The sequence below is a fragment of the Carcharhinus amblyrhynchos genome, chromosome 23 (assembly GCF_965287045.1).
Source record: "Carcharhinus amblyrhynchos chromosome 23, sCarAmb.v2.hapA, whole genome shotgun sequence".
Lineage (NCBI taxonomy): Eukaryota > Metazoa > Chordata > Chondrichthyes > Carcharhiniformes > Carcharhinidae > Carcharhinus > Carcharhinus amblyrhynchos.
The window spans coordinates 25,829,095-25,852,229 of NC_137346.1; the positions used below are offsets into that span (position 1 = coordinate 25,829,095).

Sequence of the window (23,135 nt, forward strand, 5' to 3'; positions counted from 1 at the left end):
AATGTAGTACAAAGGATTAATAGCTATTGTGCGAATAGCTAGAGTACATTATCAGTGATGTCAGATGTAATCTGAAGGAAGAAGGTTCCAACGGAATCCGTCTTTGTAACTTGTGTAGTCAGTAAATGTTCACTAGTTTACAACAGTATTATTTGCAATTCTCTTTATCAATGGTTCCAGAGCATTGTTGTGATAATACATGATAGCAGCAGTCTGGGAGTGTTTACTACTGATCCCAGTTGATGCCAATGAAGGCTTGAAAAGTTAAGGCCAGCAGAGCACAATTGAGAAATGCTTGCAGCAGCAGTCGGAGCAGCTAATCACTACCAAAGTTGCACAATAGTTTACTAGAGGTGCACAGAGTTATGGGAGAAGTTTTACCTCTGCCTAGGCCAGAGGGCCTCAACCAAGCTGCGCACTGCACTGCCACCAGATTAGCTCAGAAATCAGGAATGGAATTTCCTGCCCCACCCCACCCTGTAATGATGGGATCCACCAGTCTCACCACTTACAGTGGGTTTTTCCATTGCTTACGCTCGCCATCGCGGCTTTTAACCTGGTAGTGATTAGAAGATCCAATCAGTGGAAACGGTTAGAAAAATTTGGATCAGGTCAGCATTCTCCTTCATGCAATCGACAATTGTGTCATGCCAGGACAACAGGAGATTGATGAAGAAACCACTAAATAGGAAGAAGACATCAACGCCACTTCAGTCTACAACAAAGTTCAATCTGGAAAGGATACGAATATGGGACCACGTTGTAGTTGGGCTGATTTATGAAGCATTGTCAGGTTTCCTACAGTCCAGAGAAGATCTCATTTAGTCCAGAACAGTATAGTTTGCCTGGCAGGCTGAAATTGCCAAAACAAGCTATTCATTGAGGCAAAAGGGAATCTTTCTGGAGCAGACCATTGACTCAGTCCAATTCATGAACCACGGGGCTATCTGCCAAAAAACTGAGCCAATATGAAGAGGGCATGTCTGTGTTGTGTCATCAGGTGGCACAGTAAACAGATGTGAACAAAACATTGCACTGGGACAGTGACAGATTAAATAAGTGGACAAAGCTAGAAGGTGGAGTTCTATGTCAGAAATGTAAGACCATCTATTTTTAATTAATGAAAGATACATCAAAACATTTTCTGAATGGCAGAAACTGTGAATGAGCAAAGAGATTTAGGATAAAGGACAGAAATCATTACATCTTAGTGGACAAACTAATTTAAAAAACTAATGAATCAATTGCCTTAATCTTGAGGGCTGGAATTCAAATGGATGCACATTATGCTACATCTGTACTGAGCTCTTGTGCATTGCAATTCAGGACATTGCACCTCAGGAAGAATATAGTGGCCTTTGAAGGAGTTCAGTGTAGAATTGCCAGGATGAAACCAAGGCTAATAGTGTTAAATTATGAGAACAGGTTGCATAGGCTTGAATGTATATTAGGGGATAGTCTAATTGAAATGTTTAAGTAAAAGACTTGATAGCGTAAGATGGAGAGCACTTATTTCCTCTGGCATGAGAGACTAGAACAAGGTGGGGGAGGTGGGGGAGGCTGGGGGGGGAGGTGGGGGAGGCTGGGGGGGGGGGGCGGGGGGGGGTCCCTTAACATTAAAACCAGACCATTCAGGGGTAATGTAGAAATAAATGTCACAGAGCAGGTAAATGAGATTTTGGTTTAATGTTTCATTGAAAGACAGGACCTCTGACAACGCAGTACTCCCTATGTGACACTTCCACTGGAGTGTCAGGCTTGATTTTTGGCTTCAAAACCTGGAGTAGACTGAAGGCAGAAACTTGATGGTTCAAAGCTGAGAGTGCTAGCAACTGAGCCATGGCAAGTACAACGTAAGGTCCACCAAACTGGAAAATACATAGAATCACAGAAAATAGAAGCAGGAGCAGACCTTTTGGTCCTTTGAGCCTGCTCCCCCATTCATTTTGATCAGGGCTGATCATTAAATTCATTATCCTGATCCTGCCTTCCGACCAATATCCCTTGATTCCTTTAGCCCCTTGAAATGTTTTGGCCTCAACTACATCCTATAGTAGTGAATTCTACAGATTCACCACTCTCTGAATGAAGAAATTCCTCCTCATCTCAGTCCTAAAGGATTTGCCCCTTTCCCTCAAACTATGACCTCTAGTTCTGGACTACCCCACTATCAGCAGCATTTTTCCTGAATCCTTTCTAATACGTCGTATGTATATTATAATGTGTATTATAATTCTTTATAAAGGATTAAAAATCTCTTTGTTCATTGTCCCAATCCCCCAGTCTTGTACAGAAAATGTATTTTGTTCCCTTAACAAGCACCACATGTTAGGGGAGAACTTAGGGGGAGAATGACCAACAGGAAACAATGGTGTCAATATTTTGAGATATCCTCCAATTTAACAGTGGCCAACACCATGGGCTTGAGAAGTGCTTTCTCATCTATACTGATGTGGGGAAGCAGCCAGCACAATCAAGGACCTCATGCATCCCAGGCACACTCTCTTTCACCTTCCTCTGTCAGGAAAAAGATATAGAAAACACGTAACAACTGACTCAAGAATAGCTTCTTCCCTGCTGCTGTCAGACTTTTGAATGGTCGTATCACACATTAAGCTTTCCCTACGCCCCATTTCTAGCTGCAGTGCTATAGTCTAGACCCTCTCTTTTCTTTCTCCCTTACGTATTCTATAACGGTATGTTTTATCAGTAACAGCTCGCAAGAAACAATATCCAACATGTATCCCAACATGTGACAATAAGAAATCAATTCAAGTAAGTCCCCTGATCATGATTGGCTTTTGGAGGGAGAACTGGTGGACAGAATGTGGGTTTCATTTAAATTAATGGAGGGGTACTGTTTGAATCTCTGAAGCTAGCAGAGTTAACTTTCCAGGACAAAAACAGCAAATGCTGAAAAACCTCAGGAGATCTGACATCTTTGGAGCGAGAATAGAACCAACATTTTGAATCTGGATGGGTCATACTCAAAATGTTGGCTCTCTTCTCTCTCCACAGAAGCTGCCAGACCTGCTGAGATTTTCCAACACTTTCTGTTTTTGTTTCAGATTCCTACATCCACAGCCTTTAACTTTCCGGGAATTGCACAAGTTGGGAGTCACTAACTTTCCAGTGTTGCATCAAGCCCAAGATGGGGTGTGGTGCCTGATCTTGTCAGCTTGGATGTTGTTTGTCTCCCTCGTGTGGGGAACCATGAATTGGATTCCATTGCATTTGGGTCTTGGAGCAAGCAAGGAGATGGATGTGGGTTGGCCCAGTCCACTCTAAGCATTGGCTTTGTAACTTTGAGAATGGAATAAGAAGAACTGTTTTTGATTCAGATTCCAGCATCTGCAGTACTTTGCCTTTACTTGGACAAGTCGGGTGGGAGCCACTGACTTGGGAAAGTTAGTAAACCCAGTAAGAAGTCTCACAGCACCAGGTTAAAGTCCAACAGGTTTATTTGGTAGCAAATGCCACTAGCTTTCAGGGCTCTGCCCCTTTGTCAGGTGAGTGGGGTGTTCTGATCACAAACAGGGCATATAAAGGCATACACTCAGTTAATTAAGTCTTAAAGGTGCAGATAATGTGAGTGGAGATAGCATTAAGCATAAGATCCCAGTCACTAAGCAAGACTGTTCTCTTCCTGTTGGCGAACACTTCAGCAGTCACGGGCATTTGGCCTCTGATCTTCGGGTCAGCATTCTCCAAGGCAGCCTTCATGACACACAATAGCAAAGAGTCACTGAGCAGAGACTGATAGCCAAGTTCCACACACGAGGACGGCCTCAACTGGGATCTTGGGTTCATGTCACACTATCTGTAACCCCCATGACTTGCCTGGGCTTGCAAAATCTTACTGTCCTGTCTGGAGACAATACACATCTCTTTAACGTGTGCTTAACACTCTCTCCACTCACATTGTCTGTACCTTGATTACCTGTAAAAACTTGCATTCCAACCATTATTTTGTAAATTGAGTTTGTGTCTTTATATGTCCTGTTTGTGAACAGAACTCCCACTTTCCTGACGAAGGAGCACCGCTCTGAAAGCTACTGGCTTTTGCTACCAAATAAAGCTGTTGGATTTTAACCAGGTGTTGTGAGACTTCTTACATGAGTCAGGGCTAGTGAGGTATGGCCAAACTGAGTGATGTCCTGCAGTGAATCAGTGGCTAAAAGCTCTGATAGGGCACTGACAGCCACTGCTCCCGAAATCAATCCTTCACAAAATCATTTTAAAGTGGGGTAATAGAGATCAGCAGGTTCAGTGGATACTTTCTCCAAGGCGAAGGCGATGGCTTGGAGACATGAGAAAGTTGGGGTTGATTGGCTGTGCTAAAATTGCCCCTTAGTGTCCTGAGATTCGTAGTTTAGCGGGATTAGTGGGTAAATATGTAGGGATATGGGGGTAGGGTGGGGGTAGGGCCTGGGTGGGATTGTGGTCGAGACAGACTCGATGCGCCAAATGGCCTATTTCTGTACTGTAGGGTTTCCAGGATCCACCAGGTTAAGTTGGGAAAGTTGTCGCAGCTGAAGTGTCGTAGCCGGCGTGCGTCACTGCGTGGCTCTGTGCGCGGTGACGCAATGACGCAATCCCCACCCCGCGGCGCGCGGCTCAGCGGTTGGTGAGGACAAGGAAAAACAAAAGGCCCGGACGGGGAAGCGGAGAGGGAGGAAAGGCGGCGGTAACCGCGACTGAGACCGAGCCAGGTGAGAGGCCTCCCGGGCGCGTCTTGTCGATTGTTCAGCGGTGTTAGACTGATTGTCAGTCCGTTTTGCAGCGGGCTGGCGGTCCCCCTTCCCCAGTGCCGCTGTCAAGATTGACAGTTCCCGGCACGGCCAGGCGCCCCCCCGGTCAAGGCCGAGTGCATCCACCCTGCCCTAAACTCTGCATCCTCCCCCACTGTGGGGACAGGGAGGGGAGGGCAGGGCAGGGCAGAGCGCGGTGATGGCAGCAGTGCGGTGGACCCTTCGGTCAGCTGCTGTCCTAACCAACCAACCAATCACTGAATCTTCCCTGGACCGTTTGGGGAACAAAGTTCACACGATTGCCGGTTTTAAAATGCACCGACCCCTATGCCCCGAGCTAAGTGTTATCACACCGCTCCTCAGTCGGAAAGCCGCACTCCAGAGCCAGACTGGAGGTCGTAAATAAATCGACGCTTACACCCCAGCAACGCCGCATTGTCGGATGAGACAGCGAAACCCCGAAATAAAAACAAAACACTGATTGCAGAGATGACCTTTCATCAGAACCGAAGCCCTGTCCTTTCTTGAGTGGACACCAGGATCCCGTTGGCACTCTCTTAGGAGTAGAAGAGTTCTAGTTGCCCTGTCCTGGCCACCATTTAATAACTAACGTCCCCAAAACAAGTGACTCGGCCATTGTTGTGCTCGACTTGGCTGTTGCATTTCCCCGAATTTTAATTGTTGCACTTGCTAAGTAGGTTGTGAAGGACTTTGGAATGTCATTGCGTCGTGGAAGATTTGTATTTTAAGTTGCACTTGAGCTGGAAACCATGTACGGAATTCATGACTCTATATTTCCTCCCCACTCAAGTGAAACAGAAAGTTTGACTAGGGCATGTTTACATTGTTTTGTGGCGTACTTTTGAGTTGTTTAATGTTCTTTCTAGTCAATCTGTGTCCATCTCCATACAACCTATTCCCATTGAGTAGTTCGTAATAAATAAAGTGAACTGTCTGCTCCACGTTTTCCATTTTTCTGTGCGGAGTTTGTACTGTTGTTGCCAATTTGATTACTATCGTTATGCATTTTTTTTGAGGTCGTGACACATGATTAGGTGTCAGATGACAGGAAGGATGGCTTCCTGATAAACATTCAAGTTACTGGTGCCACTTCAGTACTATATAAAGATAAGATAGTTGTCATCTAAAATGCCCTTTTTTAACAGAAATTCCACCTTTATTTACACGCAAGAAAATTATAGACGTGTTAGGAGGAAGTAGATTTTAAAGAAGGAGAAGTGGAAGGAATTAGGTGGGGGAGCTTATGTGGAACCTAGGGGCTAAAAATAAGGCCACCAGTGCTGTTTTTCTTGATCTGTATTAAATATCTAGACTTGGACATGCAAGGCACAATTGTGAAATGAGTCGAGTGATAGACTTCAATGAGTTTAGACAGGTGGAATGAGCAGACACATGGCAGATGTAGTTTAAAGCAGAAAAGTATGAAATGAGTAGGATGAATAAGGAAAAACAAAGAAAGACAACGCAAACTGAAGGGAGTGTAGGAGCCAGCAGTCATGGGGATATGCATGCAGAAATTATTAAAGGTGGTAGGGCAGAATGAGAAAGTTAGTTAATAAGAAATGTGGGGTCTTGGGCATAGAGTACAGAAACAAGATCTAGACTTGGATATGCAAGGGACAGTTATGAACTGAGGAGTGTAGTGATAAACTTCAATGAGTTTAGGCTGGTAGAAAAGCAAGGAAGTTATGCTGAACTTTTAAGTAAAAATACTAATTTGCTCTCAACTGGAATATTGTGTCCAATTCTGGATACTGCACTTCAGAAAGGATTTGAAGAAGTTGGAGAGTATGCAGAACAAATTTACAAGAATGGTTCTGGGGTGAAAGACTTAATTTTATGTGGGTAGATTGATTTGGCTGAGATTGTTCTCCTTAGAAGAGAATATTTAGAGGTCTATATAGTTGTCTAAAATTATGAACACTCTAAACAGAATAGATTGGAAGAACTTTGCCCCATTTGCGGAAGGATTGAGAAGCAGACGGAAAGGTAAATGGCAAAAGAACATGAGGCAACCTGAGAAAAAAAACCTTTTTATACATGATAGTTAGGATCTGAAATAGAATTCTTGAGATTTGTTGGAGGCGAATAGAAATGGCTACCACAGGAGAATTGGCTAGGTATCCAAAAAGAGGGGATTTGAAGAGCAGAGAGAAAAGGTGGAGAAGTGGGGCTAACTCCAATGTTCTTGGAAACCCAGCATGAACTTGATGGGCTAAATGGCAGCCTCCTGTGCTGTAACTCTTTTTATGAAGCATGTGCATTTTTTGTATTATGTGAAATCAATTTATGCCAACTGAATTAAGTGACTCTGCACATAATTATTGGTCTGTATTTTCACTTGCTGTGTTTGTAATAAAGCAGTTTAATGCTTCGTAAATTGCCTTGTCTTACCAGCAGGTGGTCAGGAAGGCGAATGGGATGAGCAGCGACAGATCAGCCATGATCTTATTGAATGGCGGGGCAGGCTCGAAGGGCTGGATGGCCTACTCCTGCTCCTATTTCTTATGTTCTTATGTTCTTTCTGGTCCACCTTTGAAAAGGTTTTTAAAAAGACCATTGGTAATGCTGAAATACAAGGTGTGAAGTCTACCTAGAAGGACAATCTATATAACCAGACAGAAAGTTCACAGCAGTACCAATGATCTGCATTTTCAGAAGTGTGGAGGGAACTGGGGAAAGAAAATCGAAAAGAAAAGGTTGATAAAAAAAATTCCTTAGTTCTCTGAACAGCTGTGAAGTGGAAATAAATCAGGTTATTGTTCTTTAATTAAAAGTTAAAGTTTATAATATTGGCCTATGCATTAGAAAAAAAATTCTGGGTGTGTTCCTATCTAAGCTTGTGCATGCACATATTTGTGGTCTTGAAGATCTTTGTGGTTTTTTTTGTCTAATGTTGCAGCATTTACCATTTTTGTCTTGGTTTGACACATCCTCAAAGGAATTAAGAGTTGGTCAGACAGGATTTTCATGTCCAAAGTCATTTTGACTGCTGTTACTGGGTAAATATTTAGATGTGATTAACTGTTTCCATGATTTTCCATGAAAGTTAAGCTGATGGATCTAATTACTGTCTATTTTGTCACTTTTCAAATATGGCACCAGTGTGTTAGACTATTTTCAAACTTTTACTTCATCCATTTCAACAGACTCCAGCACAATGATTATCAGTGCCTTGCAAGACTCTTTGCTAGTCTCTTGCCTTTACACTGTGGAATTGATACCAGATAACCCTGGGGATTTATTTGCTTTACGCCTTTCAAGTTGTCTTCCATCTCGTACAAGGAAAATTTGAATCTGTCAGTTGAAGTGGATAGCAAATGGAGTTTTGCATGCAACTTGGGAAACACCATAAGGTCAATCAGTTGAGCCCCAGGACATCACTGCAGAATTCCTCAGGGTAGTTGTCCTAGGCTCAACCATCTTCAGTTGCTTCTTCAATGACATCCCCACCATTAAAAGGTGTACAGATGTTCAGTCATGACTACTTAGATAATGAAGTAGCTCATGTCCATAAGCAGCAAGACATGGACCGTGTTCAGACATATGCTGTTTGATAAGTGGCATGTAGCATTCATGGCACACAAGTGTCAGGCAATGATCTTCTCCAACAAGGTAGAATCTAACCATCTCCCCATGATATTCAGTGGTGTTCCCATCACTGAATCCCTCACTATCAACATCCTCGGAGTTCCAACGCCCAAAAAAACTGGATCAACCATATAAATACTGTGGTTACGAGCAGATGAGAAGCTGGAAATTCTTTTGGCACCTAACTCCCCATAGCCTTTCCACCATCCACAAGGTACAAGTCAGGAGTGTGATGGAGTCTTGCTTGGATGAGTGCAATTCCAACAAAACTAAAGAAGCACAACACCAGGACAAAGCAGCCTTCTTGATTGGCATGCCATCTCCTTTAAACATTTACTCCCTCCAGCACCAACATTCAGTGACAGCAGTATATGCCATCTTCCAAGATACACTGCAGAATTGTTCAAGCCTTCTTTGCACTTTCCAAACCTATGAGTACCGCAAGCTGCCAATTCCTGACCAAATCACATGTTATCTTGACTTGGAGCGGTATGTATGGTGTTTCAAAAGTGGTAAATTTGGGACCGGTCTGTGCCAGATTTTGGAACTTGCTGGTTTCTGAGATAGTGTGGTGGGGTGGGGAAATTTGAAACTTAATGAACAGGAGGGTGCAAGAAATCCAGATAAGAAGTTCCTTTACAATATAGAGAAGTGTTTTCTAGCCATCTGAGCTTCTAGTCTTTCTGGCACACCTTCATGCCAAGGAGCTTCATCTGTCTTTTCTATTGAAGTTAACATTAGGGACTTTTGCTGGCTTTTTTGACCTGATTGCTTTTAAATTTATTGCCCTACAGCATTTCATTGTATCATGACTTGCATTCTTTTACGCTGCAGAGTTATCTGCTTTATTAGCCAAGGGGTTAGGTTGGATGCTCCTCTGTGGATTGTGTGGATCAGGTATGTTGGATTGGGTGGGGTCAAGGATTGTTTGGAGAATGCGAAGTATCAGGGGTGCCATGTGGATAACAGCTTGGTACACCACTGCATTGAAGCACTAACTCCCCAAACGATCAGTAATTTTTTTCACTTATTTAATAGGAATTAAAACTCTTGGATGGCCCTTTTAGAATATTGTCCCAGTTTTCAGTCAACTGAATTTGAGATGCTGTACTGTATATCAGCATTGTTTAATTATTACTAGATCAAAATCCTGGAACTCGCTTTCCAACAGCATGTGGGTGTACCCACAGCGCATGGACTTCAGCAGTTCAAGAAGATGACTCATCCCACCAACTCCAAGGCAATTAGGGATGGGTAATAAGTGCTGGCCTAGCTAGATACCCCACCCACATTCCATGAAAAAAATTAAAGAAAAAAGATTTCTTCCTCTTAGCCAAGTATCCACAATCATATCAGCATTAGGATTGCTAGCTGAGGAGATGGGTGTCTTAAGGGCAACGATGATGTTATAACTTAAAATTGTATTTCATCCATGGATCTGTCAACGTGCATGTTTCGCTTTAATATTTAGGGGTGTATAACTACTTAGGATCCTCAATGCATTTGCTTACAATAATACACATCTCAAATTTGAACATACTGTGCTCAGTAGTTTATAATTGTCTTAAATTTGAAGGACAAGAGAAAAAAACTGACATGGTTCATCATGCAAGGAGAAAATGTAGGTTTATATTTCAGGTGAGAATCAGAACTGGAATTCAGATAAACATTGTGATTTTGTTTAATTCTGTTAAATACATAGTGAGCGAAAAAGATTTTCTAATGAAATGTACGTTTTACCGTATTGCAAAGTGCTTCCCGACCACCAAAATACTTTTGTGGTGTTGTCACTGTGCTAATATCAAGATGGGTTGTGTGTGCAGACAAATTGTAAGAGATCGAAGTTGATGATTTGCGAACATTGTTTGAGGCAATTAAAAGGTTATGACCCATATTTTGGAATAAAAATAGTAGTGAGGTCATCAGCACTTGCTTTTAAAAGTAATTTGGTCAGCAATTTCCAGCAACTGCACGTGAACAGTTAAAAATGGAAATTGGGTAGTAGTTCTCCATGTTCACCACCTCCAATAACTTCACTATGCTAAAAATAGCTGATGTGAAAAATCGTAAAATGCTGCTGTTGTAAATGCAGGAAGTCCTCAACTTTATGACGTTTGAGTTATGAGACATAGTACTTACAAAATGTATAAATTGACGCCATGTTTCAATTTTACATCATTGGTTTCAGCTTTTATAATGCCATGCAAGCAACAAGTTCAAAGGTTCATATGTGCACATTGACATTCCGTGCACCCTATTATTTATATTATTATTATTATTGATTATGTTGCTAACTCTGAGCCTAGGGAAGTGGAGAAACCTTCCTCTGACTTGCTAGTAAAATGTGGCCTTGCCCCACTGACTCTTTCCCATTAATTACAGTGGGATTCTGGTGCCTGCAGCCTTTTGCTCAAACCGTGTTTGATTCAAGCTTGGGGTGGCATTGTTGGATTGTGGGAAAATTCCTAAACCACATGCCTGTCCCCACAGGTGCCCTTCAGTCTGGTAGCTCTCACCAGCACCAAAGGTGGCAATGATGAGCAGTGAACAGCTGGTGGATAACCTGGACCAACATGAAAACCGTTCTCTGGTAAATTATTCCAGAATGCCGCACCCAATTTGTTCACTGCAGCTGACCCTAGCTAGGCTCGAGTGTTGTCCAATGCTGTGTAAGCCAAGTTGGCTGGACTTCAGATAGCTGTCCAGGAGAGGTCTGAATTCAGTTGGAACAGGAAGACACGTGGGAGTGGAGGTTGTGCTTCACGGAGAATGATCAGGGACATGGATACCCAGTCAAAAAAACATTTGGTGACTAAGCTCCAAAAGACCATTTTCTCCCAAGCCGTGAAAACAGGTTTAAAAAGTATGAAATCATTGACCAAAATATCGAACTAAATTCCTGAGAGTAAGTTGGAAAAGAGAAATGTATATCTAGTAAATAGGGTTATTAGGTCTTGGTTCATGAATCAATCCCCCATTTTTAACATTGTTCCCCTGCAAAAATCAGTTCCAAGTTATGACACTTTGCTTTATAACACTATTTTCAGGAGCCAATTGTGTTACAACTCTGAGGACTGGCTGTACACAGCATCAGGGCTGGGATACAAAGCATTGGAATAGTGGAAAGACATTTGAGCCTGATCAAGGTTGGAAGCAAGGGGGCCCTAAATCATTGTCCTGGTTGAGATCTACTGATCCAAAATCTGTATCCCTTGTATGTCACAGTAGCTATTTGGACTTGGATCGACATTGGGCAGTGTCGTATTGTATTATATTACTCAGTCTGCAATAAGCAAGGGGTTGACAAGGATAGGCAGGATGCAGATTAGAGGTTACTATAAAGTTAGTCATAATCTCAGTGAGGGGCTGAATAGCCTATTCCTGATCCTTGTTCATGTCCAAGTCATGTGAATTTCCAATATTTGTGTCAGACCTAAAAAGGCATATTCAATCATATGTAACATTAGCAGACTATTTTTATCTTGGTATTTAACTTCACTGTGCTACCTGTATATCTATCACAAAGCATTTCAAGGTGACTGAATTATTGTTTACAATTTTGGCTGCAGGCCTTATCCAGAAAGCTGGAAATTCCGTTTTATTTTCGCAATTCAGTTGTTGTTTGTCCTCTAGTGTTTCTGTTAGCAAGCCCTGAGATGCCTCTGTTACATGTGGTTCTGAAGTATCAATGTTATGGGGAAAAGGGCATAAATGTCCTGCTTTCATAGTTTCAACCGACATCTTGATTAGGTGATTGCCAACTAGAATAGAAAGCTTTAATTCTGAGGTTGTGGCTGTCCATCTAGCACGTTTCTTAGGGTCAGTGTTACAAGTTTTGTATTTCTCTTGGATATTCTGCCTGGTTCAGTTGCACTAATTGCTCCCATCAGCAGTCCCTGTGCTTTGTATTCAGGAATGTGTCCAAACTGCTGACTATTTAATGCTAAGATAAATCAAAATAGTACCTCCTTGTGATCTGAGCAAATGTTGTATCATTTCTGTTCAGATCCTCTTATCAACACTAATCTTGCAATAAATTCCTTAGACTTTTTGACTTTCTTTATGGACAGGACTCTTTTCCTGTATAGTGGCCAATACATTACTATCTCAGTGAGTCGGTTAGCTCAGTTGCCTGAACGGCTGGTTAGTGATGCAAAGTGACTCCCAACAGTGCAGATTCAATTCCCATCCTGGCTGAGATTATTCGTGAAAAGGGCATAATGCCCTGCTTTCATAGTTTCAACATCTTGATTAAGAGATTGACCTTGCCTCTTGCCAGAGTTGTGGTGATCTTCAGGTTAAATTATTATCAGTCAACTGTCCCCCTCAAAAGAGGAGAGCAGCCTATGGTCAGCTGGGACTATTTGTGCAGTCATATGTAGACCAAACCATGAGAAAATGGCAGGATACTTCCCCTGGAAAATAAAAATCAGTAGTTTCTTAGGCGCTGTTAATGAGAACAGCATTTTATTGCAGAACTGTTACTATGAACTCATTTCTCTGGAACATTAATCTGGACATCTAGATTTGTAATCCACGAAAATTACTAATATGCCACGATCAGATCCGAAAGCATTGAACCCTGTCTCCAGGATATCTTGTTATCATATTAAATTAGACAGTGTTGGAATTACTCTTCGTACCTTGAGTGGGGAATAAAATTCTTTCCGTCCCTCCTCCCATCAAATCCTTAATCCTTTACGTTATATGAATTTTAATTCATCCTTTTGTTGTCATGATCACTTCTCCATCAAAAATGATGGAGATAATGAACCTTGAGAAACACAGAGCTGAAAACAAGAGGATATTTACATGGATCTTTTAATTATGAGCTTGGACTTGGAAAGTTCACATTTTTTGCAGAAATGTCATCTTGGAACATGATGTTTTATGGTAGAATTGAATAAAAAATTGAAATGGAAGGTGATAGTATTAGAAGACGTAACAAAAATATGGACAAAGAGGCAGGTTTGATGCTAGTAAATGTTTTTTTTCATGAAGGTTTGCTCTCTGGAACGTGAACTAAGAGTGAATACTATAGGTCTTTAGTGAAGGACTTGATCAGTTCTTGAAGGAGTTCGTTGGCATGTGCTTAAAGAGTACGGTTTATAAAAGTTTTAGTTTTTTGCCTTGTGTAAATAACTTGATTGTTTTATTTAATTGAGGATAAATTTTCCAGCACTTTGCTGAAATTAACTAGTTTTTTCCCTCTCGTTGAAAATTCAGGAGGGCAGGGTATAGGCTGCATCATCCTGTGGATAGGATGAGAGCATCAATGAGTCTGATGGTCTTTTTTCATCCTTTTTATGTTTGCTAGTATCTGTTATGATGATACTGAAGGCTGGTTTCTGCTTCAGTTTTGAAAAGTGAATTTCAACTAATATGCGCTAATTCTGAAAAGGAACCAGAATCATCAATATTTTGAGCATTCTTTTTCATATATTTTGGTTGGCATATATACAGATCCTGATAATTATTATGATTTGGTGCATTGTTTTGAAATAATTTGATTCAGAAGGAAATATACTAGGATATTTTCAATGAGAAATTGTGCATGTCCTGCTGTTTGATTGCAAACAGCTATTGTTTGTCAAAATGGAATCCAGAGCATTCTAGTCCCCTTGGATATGGCATTGCAAAGACCATGCAGAGCAGGTCAACCTACTAAAAGGGAAAGATGTGGAAAAATGTGTTCGGCAGGAAGCTGTATCTGCCCAGGATATTTCGGGAGTAATCTTCCTAATAAACCTCAGTGAGAGGAAATATGCATGATAGCTGTTCTTCTGTAAGATCATCTTCACTAATGACTGCGAAGGTGACATGAAATTTGAACTGGACAAAAGCTAAAGATGTTTACACACCTCTCAATTTCCTATCTCCCATTGCATGAAGGAGGTCAATCAGTCTATTCATTGACAGCTAACGACATTTCATTTCTTCTAATCACAGAAAAATATGCAGAGTAAGCACACTACTTCGCTAGATTGCAGGCTTCCTCATGATGCAGCATGCTGTTAAGTGCACACTTTCAATTCTGCATGCCAGCCGAAACCCAAAGGGTTTCCACTCGCTCAATGTCTAGCTGCTATGTGGCCGTTGGCAGCAAATCATATAGGTAAATGCATGAAATGAGTTGGAGAGACCATTAGCATGTTGAAATAATACTTTAGCTAAGTGGAAGATACCTGCAATACTTGGTAATGTCAAGACTTGTCTGAAGCACAGCTTCATCACCCAAGAGGGTATAACCCTTGTCACCAGCTTATATGGCAAGCAGTTCAGGGAGAGAGGAAGAGAGGAGCCAAGCTAGACAGCTTCCTGGTCGGGCTATCAGAGAAGAGCTGACCTGAATGTGATTAAAAAGTAAGTACAACCCCAGCACCCCATTCAGTGACGTTCCCACATTTATGTCACTGACGATCACAGCGTCCATTTTGCATAATGTAGAATTACAAGCTGCCATAAACCTGCCAAATCAAATTTATAAATGAAAGTTTCATATTGCGTACAAAAGTCAACCAATCACCCTTGTGCATTTCCCTTGGTCCCCATTTAGTAATCTGTTGGGAAGATTTCTAGACTGCCTTGATACTCTACAAGCCCTTTTGCACACCAATCCACAACCATGATTGCGGTACTCAGACCTTTTAATTTGATTTATTATTGTCACATGTATTAACATACAGTGAAAAGTATTGTTTCTTGGGTGCTATACAGACAAAGCATACTGTTCATAGAGAAGGAAACTAGACAGTGCAGAATGTAGTGTTGCAATCGTAACTAGGGTGTAGAGAAAGATCAACTGAATGCAAGGAAAGTCTGACAGCAGCAGGGAAGAAGCTGTTTTTGAGACAGTTGGTACGTAACCTCAGACTTTTGTATCATTTTCCCAACGGAAGAAGGTGAAAGAGAGAATGTCCGGGGTGTGTGGGGTCTTTAATTGTGCTGGCTGCTTTGCTGAGGCAGCGGGAAGTGTAGGCAGAGACTGGTTTGTGTGATGGATTGAGCTACATTTTGTAGTTCCTTGCAGTCTTGGACAGAGCAGGAGTCTTATCAAGCTGTGATACAACCAGAATGAATGCTTTCTATGGTGCATCTCTAAAAGTTTGTAAAAACTTTGTGGAAGCTGTCTATGCTTCAGTGGAAGCTGAGATTTCAGCTATCAGATGCTGCATCATTGTTGGGTTGCAAGTGCGCTGGTTAAGTTGGTCATTATTTCTGTGCAGTCAAAGACTGCACAAACCCTGTGCCAAGAAAGAATTGGACCTCCTCCAGTCTCCTTGAATTGACCACAAGTTTTCTGGCAGTCTTCTCTATCCACCATGCATTTTATACATACTCATCAGTCTTCTGTAGGCTGCCCCATCAAACTGTTCATCTGAACCCTCTGGAGTAGAACTCTTGTGCAGATGTGATCTTTTGCAAACTGGTATCTGTACTATTCTTGCTTCCGAACTGGCTGCAGACACTTGTGACTGCTGTGTTGCCATGTGCAGATCCTGCCTCAGTACTATCTTCTGAATTGCACAAAGTTTTATTAACTGAGATGGTGGCTGCAAGTGTCAGATCAAGAATTTCCTTCATAACACTTGTTGCTCGTCCACTGTCTGACCACATTTTGGGCATCTGAAAGAAGAAGGGCACATAGTGGTATAGGACAATGAGGAAATGAGAAATGCATACTTGTATCACCAGCTTGTAAGTCAGAAGTGTTGCATGAGGGATAGACAGGATATAAGGAGGAGGACTGGATATGAGGATGCCAGAACCTTCAATGTTTTCATCCAGTCTTTCGTTACACGTTAACATTGGCAATTCCAATAATGGTGAACATTCTTCTTTAGTGAGGATCAGGATAATTAATGTACCTACATCCAACATTACTTCTGTGACTACTTTTAAAAACATTTATTGGCTGAAGAATGCTTTGGTTTGTCCTATGCATGTGAAAGGAACTGTATAAATTAAAATATTTTTCTCCAATTAGCTCCTTTTTCTGTTAGTGTCAGTGAATGTTGTGCAATCTGTTTGGCTGTTGACTGCCACTGGATGGAGATTGAAATTACTTAAAACAGCATGAAATTGGCATGTTGCCTGCAATATATTCAACATGTGGGGATTAATTGTGCATTACAATCCCCATATTCCATTTCGGGAGCTGTAGTTAACAGCGTTATCATGTTTCAGTCCTTCATCAATTTGATTTATCTATGGTTAAGAACCTTTTCAAATTTACCTTTTGACAGCCCTTGTTCTTCATAGAAGTGTTTGGGTAAATAAAGTTGGGGTGAGAGAGTATCTGTGTTGATTAATTAAGATTAATCTTTCTCATCTCTAATTATCTTTTAAGGGCCAGATATGCTGTGGTTTCTATATCAGTGTAATGTGGTACAGTTGGTTTGATGTGAGGATTACACCACCAATGTGAACCACATCTGGAACAGTATGAAATGTAGTTGTCGGGACTCATCTGAACAATGCTTGGGGCTGCCTCTGGAGTTCAGCATGTAATCCTACACCCTGGAACATAGCAGTGGGCCTTCCAGATTAGGTGTCCTGGAGGGGTTCCATCTTTCAGCTTTAGAATGTTCTAGGAGATGCATCTTTATTCTCAGGAGATTCACTTTCTGGTCTCAAAGTGCTCTCAGATCTCTATCTTAATTTTCAGGTGGTTTGCCTTCTTCAGTAGTGGACCTATGATTTTGGATGCCTTTTCAATATGGCAACCAGACACAACAGTGGTCTACATGCCATCCATTAATTATGCCCACACAGGGCATAATTAATGAGGTCTGAGCCAGAAAATGGGGCATATTTTCACATTTTATACCGGACTAGGAAATCGTTCGTATTTCTGCTCCCGCCATGGCAGTTAGTTTTAAAATGGAAAAATTCCATCCTTGGATTATTCTACCAATATAACTGCATCTGGTGTAAACTGAACTTCTTGAAGCTTTTTGTAAATTTAGTAAATTATCCAGATGACCTGGTCCAACTTTGCATTATCAATACTGGACAAATCCTATTCATTAAAATTAAAATGGTCTGAGAAATAGCACATGGCAAATTAGTTTGACATTGTCAGCTTGTACCATGTGAAAGTGAGAGAACAATCTTAAGAGCATTTGATGGTTTCAACTTTTGATGCTCTTTAATACTGTCTGTAACTAACTGTAAACATCATATATAATTGTAGACATGAGGCAATTAGCATGATAAGAATATTAAAATGCATTACATGCTTGTAAAAATCAGCACCGAGGTGTTAATTTTGATAGCTGAACCCTGAATGTATAGTTTTGTTTCTAATAGAGCTACAAGGAAGAGGAAAAAAAAATCATTGAAATCCTATTTAAAGAACCATTTTACAGTGAAGGCATTTGAGTAAATTATTATCTCTATTGATCTTTGCAGCTGTTTTATGCTGATTAGATCTTTCTTTCAGGCTTTAGGGAACCGTTTTTGTTTTTACTGTTACTTTACTTTGTCTCTTAATAGAAAGATGAGCTTGAAATCTGAGCGCAGAGGAATCCATGTGGACCAGTCCGAGCTGCTATGTAAGAAAGGCTGTGGTTATTATGGCAATCCTGCTTGGCAAGGATTTTGTTCCAAGTGCTGGAGAGAGGAGTACAGCAAAGCGAGACAGCGACAGATTCAGGAAGACTGGGAGCTTGCAGAACGGTAGTGCTACCACTTTTGTTTGTTCTGTATTTCACTGGAAATATCCATTATACATTCTAAGATCTGTCCCACAATGACTTTCTTTTCCATTATATTTTATTTTTTGATGTATTAATTCCTTTAACAATGCAACTGACCATCCTGTCCAAATAAAATGTATTTGTCTGTATGTGCCATATGTAATGTGCTTCACTGAAAACTGATCTTGGTCCTGAACCAGGTGTATGCTCACTATTAAAGAATGTTAATACAGCACCGATGCAAACAAAAAATGAAACTGAGTGGATGTAATACATTCCACATTGCATAAAGTGCAATATGGTAACATCTTAGGCGCCAAGATAAATTCTCTTGTATTATTGGTTTTGCACTGTACTTATGTTCCCATTAAATTCATGCAGCTGTTTCTCTTGGTATTGCTTTCATTTCAGCTATTTTTATTGGTGTCTCCTCTCTTTTGTTTTCTTAAAATTTCTGGACATTGCATTTTTTTTCTAATATGTCTGCATTTGAAATTCCTTTTTTTATTGAATTTAAGTGGAACTTTCTGACTACAGCAATTATACCTGAGCAATAGGTTGAAAATACTTAATGCAAATAAAATCTTCCTAAAGGTTAGTTTACCACCATTAGGTAACAGGCCCTTTACAGTACGCACTGAATATTTGCTTGTGTATTGCATATTAATCTAAAACAATATTTTTTAATCCAAAGTTTACAGCGCGAAGAAGAGGCTGCCTATGCTAGCAGTCAAGGAGCTCCGTCACTCACTTTTTCTAAATTTGAGGAGAAAAAAACAAATGAGACAAAAAGAAAAGTCCAGACAGTCAAAAAGTTCTTCAGTCCATCATCTCGGGCTGCACCAAAGAAAGGTAAATACCTTGGAAACATTTGAGCTGAACATAATGAATCTTGACTTTTTTTTCAGAGATCGCTTTTCTAACATTTCAGCCTTGAGTTTTCAAAGTATTTCTAATTGCAAATATTGGTATAAATTTCTGATTGTATAGATTATAAAACAATAGCAGTAATTCTTGTGTTAGTATGGCTTGTAGAATTCCACATGAAGAAAATATTGGGTTATCACTTCAGAAGAATCAGTTAGAGAAACTATTCACTGAGATTCAATGAGAATTAAAATTGATCATTGTGAAGGGTAACTGCTTGTTTACTGCCTATCTCTCTCGCTGTTTATTGTCACAGAAATAGTGAAAGATTAAACGATTTATGTATTTTAAGAGAAACTTTTAGAATTAGACTTTGTTCTGGATTCTGTAATTTTTAAAAACAGCTTTCGTTTTACATAATTAATATTTTACCACAACACTTCTATTTTGAGGTTATAATTTGATTACGCTTCAGTTCTACACATGCCTTCTTTGAAAACTAAAACCTTTCTGATATCAGTTATTTCCTTTATCTTTCATCCATTGAGTGTCCAGCATTTTGTGTTTGTTCCATATTTCTACCATTTGCAGGATTGCGCTTTATATTCTTTTCCATGGTTAGCAGCAAAATGATTGCTACTTAAATTGCTGTTAATCTGCACACAACCAAAAAAAAATCTAGGCTGGAAAACTACTTCAGGCAACATGCCAGCACTGCTTTTTACATAAAATCAGCTTGATATAAACACTTGTCTGCCCCATACTAAACTTTGTGAATTTAATTGTGACGGAACAAAATTTTAATGTGATGCTTCAAGTTTAACTGACACAAGGCAGCATTGTTTTCATGTATTTTCAGGTCAGTGTGTCACTGTCAGATGAGTCACTGACTCACCTGATTAAGCAGCAGCACTCTGAAAGCTCGTGAGTCCAAATAAACCTGTTGGACTTTAACATGGTGTTGTGAGACTTCTTACTGTGCCCTCCCCAATCCATCTCCACATTATGACTCCTAGACTTGACAGCTTATTCAGTGGGTTTCTAAACAATGTTATTGACCTGACTAAAATTATTCATTATAATGTTTTGTAATCAAGTTCATTCAAGTATATTTTAAATTTCGAAAACTTTATAATCCAACCAGTAAAAAAAGTAATTAAGTTTATACTGTAAATATTCTCAAATCAATGTGCCTAAAATATGCAAATAGCTTAATTTTTAATTTTTTGCTTGTATGTAAATGGGCTTTTTACTCCCCCTTTAGTGGCACAGTGGCTAGCACTGCTCCTCAGCCCCAGGAACCTGGGTTTGATTCCAGCTTTGGGTGACTGTGCGGAGTTTGTACATTCTCCCCATGCCTGTGCTGGATGCCTCAAGGTGCTTTGGTTTCCTCCCATAATCCAAAGAAGTGCAGGCTTCGTGGATTGGCCATGCTAAGTTGCCCCTTAGTGTCTCAAGGTATGCGGTTAGCGGATTAGTGAGGTAAATGTGTTATGGGGATGGGCCTGCTCAAGATGCTCTTTCGGAGAGTTGGTGCAGATTCGATGAGCCTGAATGGCCTCTGGCATTATAAGGATTCTATGATTCTATATGACTTTGCAATAGAAAATTTGATAGTGCATTCACTTAGTAACAGTGTATCATAAGACATTTTCCATGTTTATTTCTAATTTGCATTTAGACTTGGAAAGTATGCGATTTGTATAAGTCGTACTAAAATAGGATCAAGTTAACAAAAAAAAGTACATGTTGCCTTTCTTTTTTTCAGTTTTTCTATTTTCTTATCACCAAATTGTTACAGTACAGAAGGAGGCTATTCAACCTTCTTGTCTGCACCAGCTCTGAACAATTCACTTGTGCCATTTCCCTACCTGCTCGCCTGAACATTCTTCCTTTCCAGATAGCAATATAGCTCCCAAATACCAACCTCCACAAGAAAAGACTATTTAAATATTTAACACAAAGGGAAAAGCTCCAAGGGACAAGAAAACAACAAGCCGCTCCACAAGGAACAACAAAGGTTGGACATGAGCCAAACAAAAAGTGGCACAGCGAAAAGAAAAAGGGACATGTCCTCTATCCAATCCCAAAATCCCATTTGAATGCTTCGAATAGATCTACCTCCACCATAGCCTGGGGCAGAACATTGCAGGCCTTAAAGCCATTTCTTTGGTTATAAAGAAAAATAATTGTAAACCTGTTGCTGGAAAATTTCTCAGCTGTTCCCAATCCACTCGTGATACTTTCTGGAAGTGTGGCAGAAACATCATTCACATATGTAAATAGACTTTTTATTCATCTTTAACAAAGTAACACAGGATAGGAGCTTTTCAATGATTAATTTAAGAACCTGATATTTTTATATTGTGGTTGGCTGCATCTCAACTTTCAAATTGCAATGTTAATTTTTTTACGCAACTAATCATAGATATTTCATGGCAGTTGCTTTTAATGGGATAAAAACTAAATATTAACAATGAGGGAACGAAATCCATTACTTCATTTCATACTTTTCAGTGTTCACTTGACACAGCATGGAGGTATCTAACAGCTGTTGGTACCTAATTTTCATACTGTATGATTATGGTCTGAATAATATGCTTTTTTGTGTTTTTTTTTGTTCCATTCATGCTGTTCTCCTACTTGTCTCTTGCTTCTGTTTTTTCCTTTATTGCGTCGGCATTTAGCGAATCAAGACAAGGCTCTTAAGCATGGAGTAGGTGGGAGGGAGTGCAATGCGGATAACATTCTTAGGGATTTGAAGGAGATTTTTACTCCACCATGGGAGCTGGCTTCTCCTACTGAAGGTAATGCAGCACAGCCATGAAGCTGTCTGTCTGTGCTGACTAGTATCGTGAGTTACCAAGCTTTGGTAACTGGGGTTACTTTTACTGCCCATAGTTGTTAAATAACTAATTTGGCATTTTTACTCAAATCACAACTTTTTATTTTATAATTAATTTTGCATGTTTTGTGAGGAGAGATGTAATTGATTCAAATTCTAATATATGAAAACTAATCTCAAACTTCCAAAAGTCCAGTTTCATTTTTATTTCTTGCACTATTATATAAAAGTTGGAATTCCTTTTACATTTTAAGTTATTAATTTGTACATCCAGAAGTAAAGTCTGGTATCTGTTTGAATATTAAACAATGTAATAGTTGTTTTCTCATTGCCCCAACAATTACTTTTTTTTTACCATATAGACAGCAGCATTTACAGATTTTTACTGAGAGATGCATGAGGGCACAACTGATGTCTCTCCCTCTTTTCACACACCCCCCAGCCTTTGGTAAAGTGCCTCCTGTTCAGGAGCTTGTGTTTGAAGTCTGCCACTTGGTAGCAGACTTTGAGCTCAAATACGCTATGCTCTAAATAATGTCAGATATGCCTATTGATTAGGTTGGCAAAGTATCATCACTTGCAGCAGACATTAATGAAACTGGCAATTCTCTGTTTCATAAACATGTTTCAGTAAAGTGAATCAAAAATGTGGAATATAGTTTTGAATTGGAATAGTAGACTTTTTTTCTAGAATTATTCCCTATATAGTTTATTCCAAAGTTGTAAGATGCTTTACCAAGCGAAGCATGAAATCAGAATAAAGTATTTGACTTTATAATTACCCCAAATCAATTACTTCAGGTGAGAATTATCTTGTCCATTTGCTTTTTAAATTTTAACAACTATGGCCACTAAAATTTTAATCCCTGTTCTTTTTATCTTAAAATATAGATTTTTTTAATATAAAATGTCTGTATATTTTCCCTTCCTCCACCTTAAATTTCTCTTTATTGTTTATAGAGTAGACAGCTTATTCAGAGGTATTTTTTCTGAATAATGATACCAAGATGACCAACATTATTGCATTATAATATAGTGTAATCAACTTGATTAAAGTATGTTTCAAATTTGAAAAATGTATAATCCAACCTGATAAATCAGGTTTGTACTGTAAATATTCTCACATTGCTGTTTTTGTTCTTAGAAATGCAAAAAAGTAATTAAAGCAAAAGCATCCTGAGACTCCAAATAAATACAAAATTGGCTTGAGTCATGATTGTTAATGGGTAGAAAGCACAGCTGAAAAACATATTTGCTAAACTGCAAATATGCAGTTTAATCTACAAAATACTTTCCAGTTCATTGAGACACTGGAAATCTTCTTGAAGGGATCAGTTAAATTTTCACTAAGTCAGTTTT

At 39.8% G+C, this 23,135-nt stretch overlaps 1 protein-coding gene across 2 annotated transcripts in view; it reads left to right on the plus strand.

Moving 5' to 3' along the window:
* Positions 1-4,598: 4,598 nt before the first annotated feature.
* The window catches only part of rabgef1 (RAB guanine nucleotide exchange factor (GEF) 1), a 47,292-nt gene continuing 28,755 nt past the window's right edge, over positions 4,599-23,135 (plus strand). The window contains exons 1-4 of one of the 2 annotated variants that reach the window (XM_080210974.1): positions 4,599-4,712; positions 17,862-18,044; positions 18,759-18,916; positions 21,619-21,738. In XM_080210974.1, coding sequence (XP_080067100.1) covers positions 17,866-18,044; positions 18,759-18,916; positions 21,619-21,738 — 457 coding nt within the window. In that variant the 5' untranslated portion in view covers positions 4,599-4,712; positions 17,862-17,865. The remainder of the gene's footprint in view (positions 4,713-17,861; positions 18,045-18,758; positions 18,917-21,618; positions 21,739-23,135) is intronic. The other variant, XM_080210975.1, reaches the window with a different exon arrangement.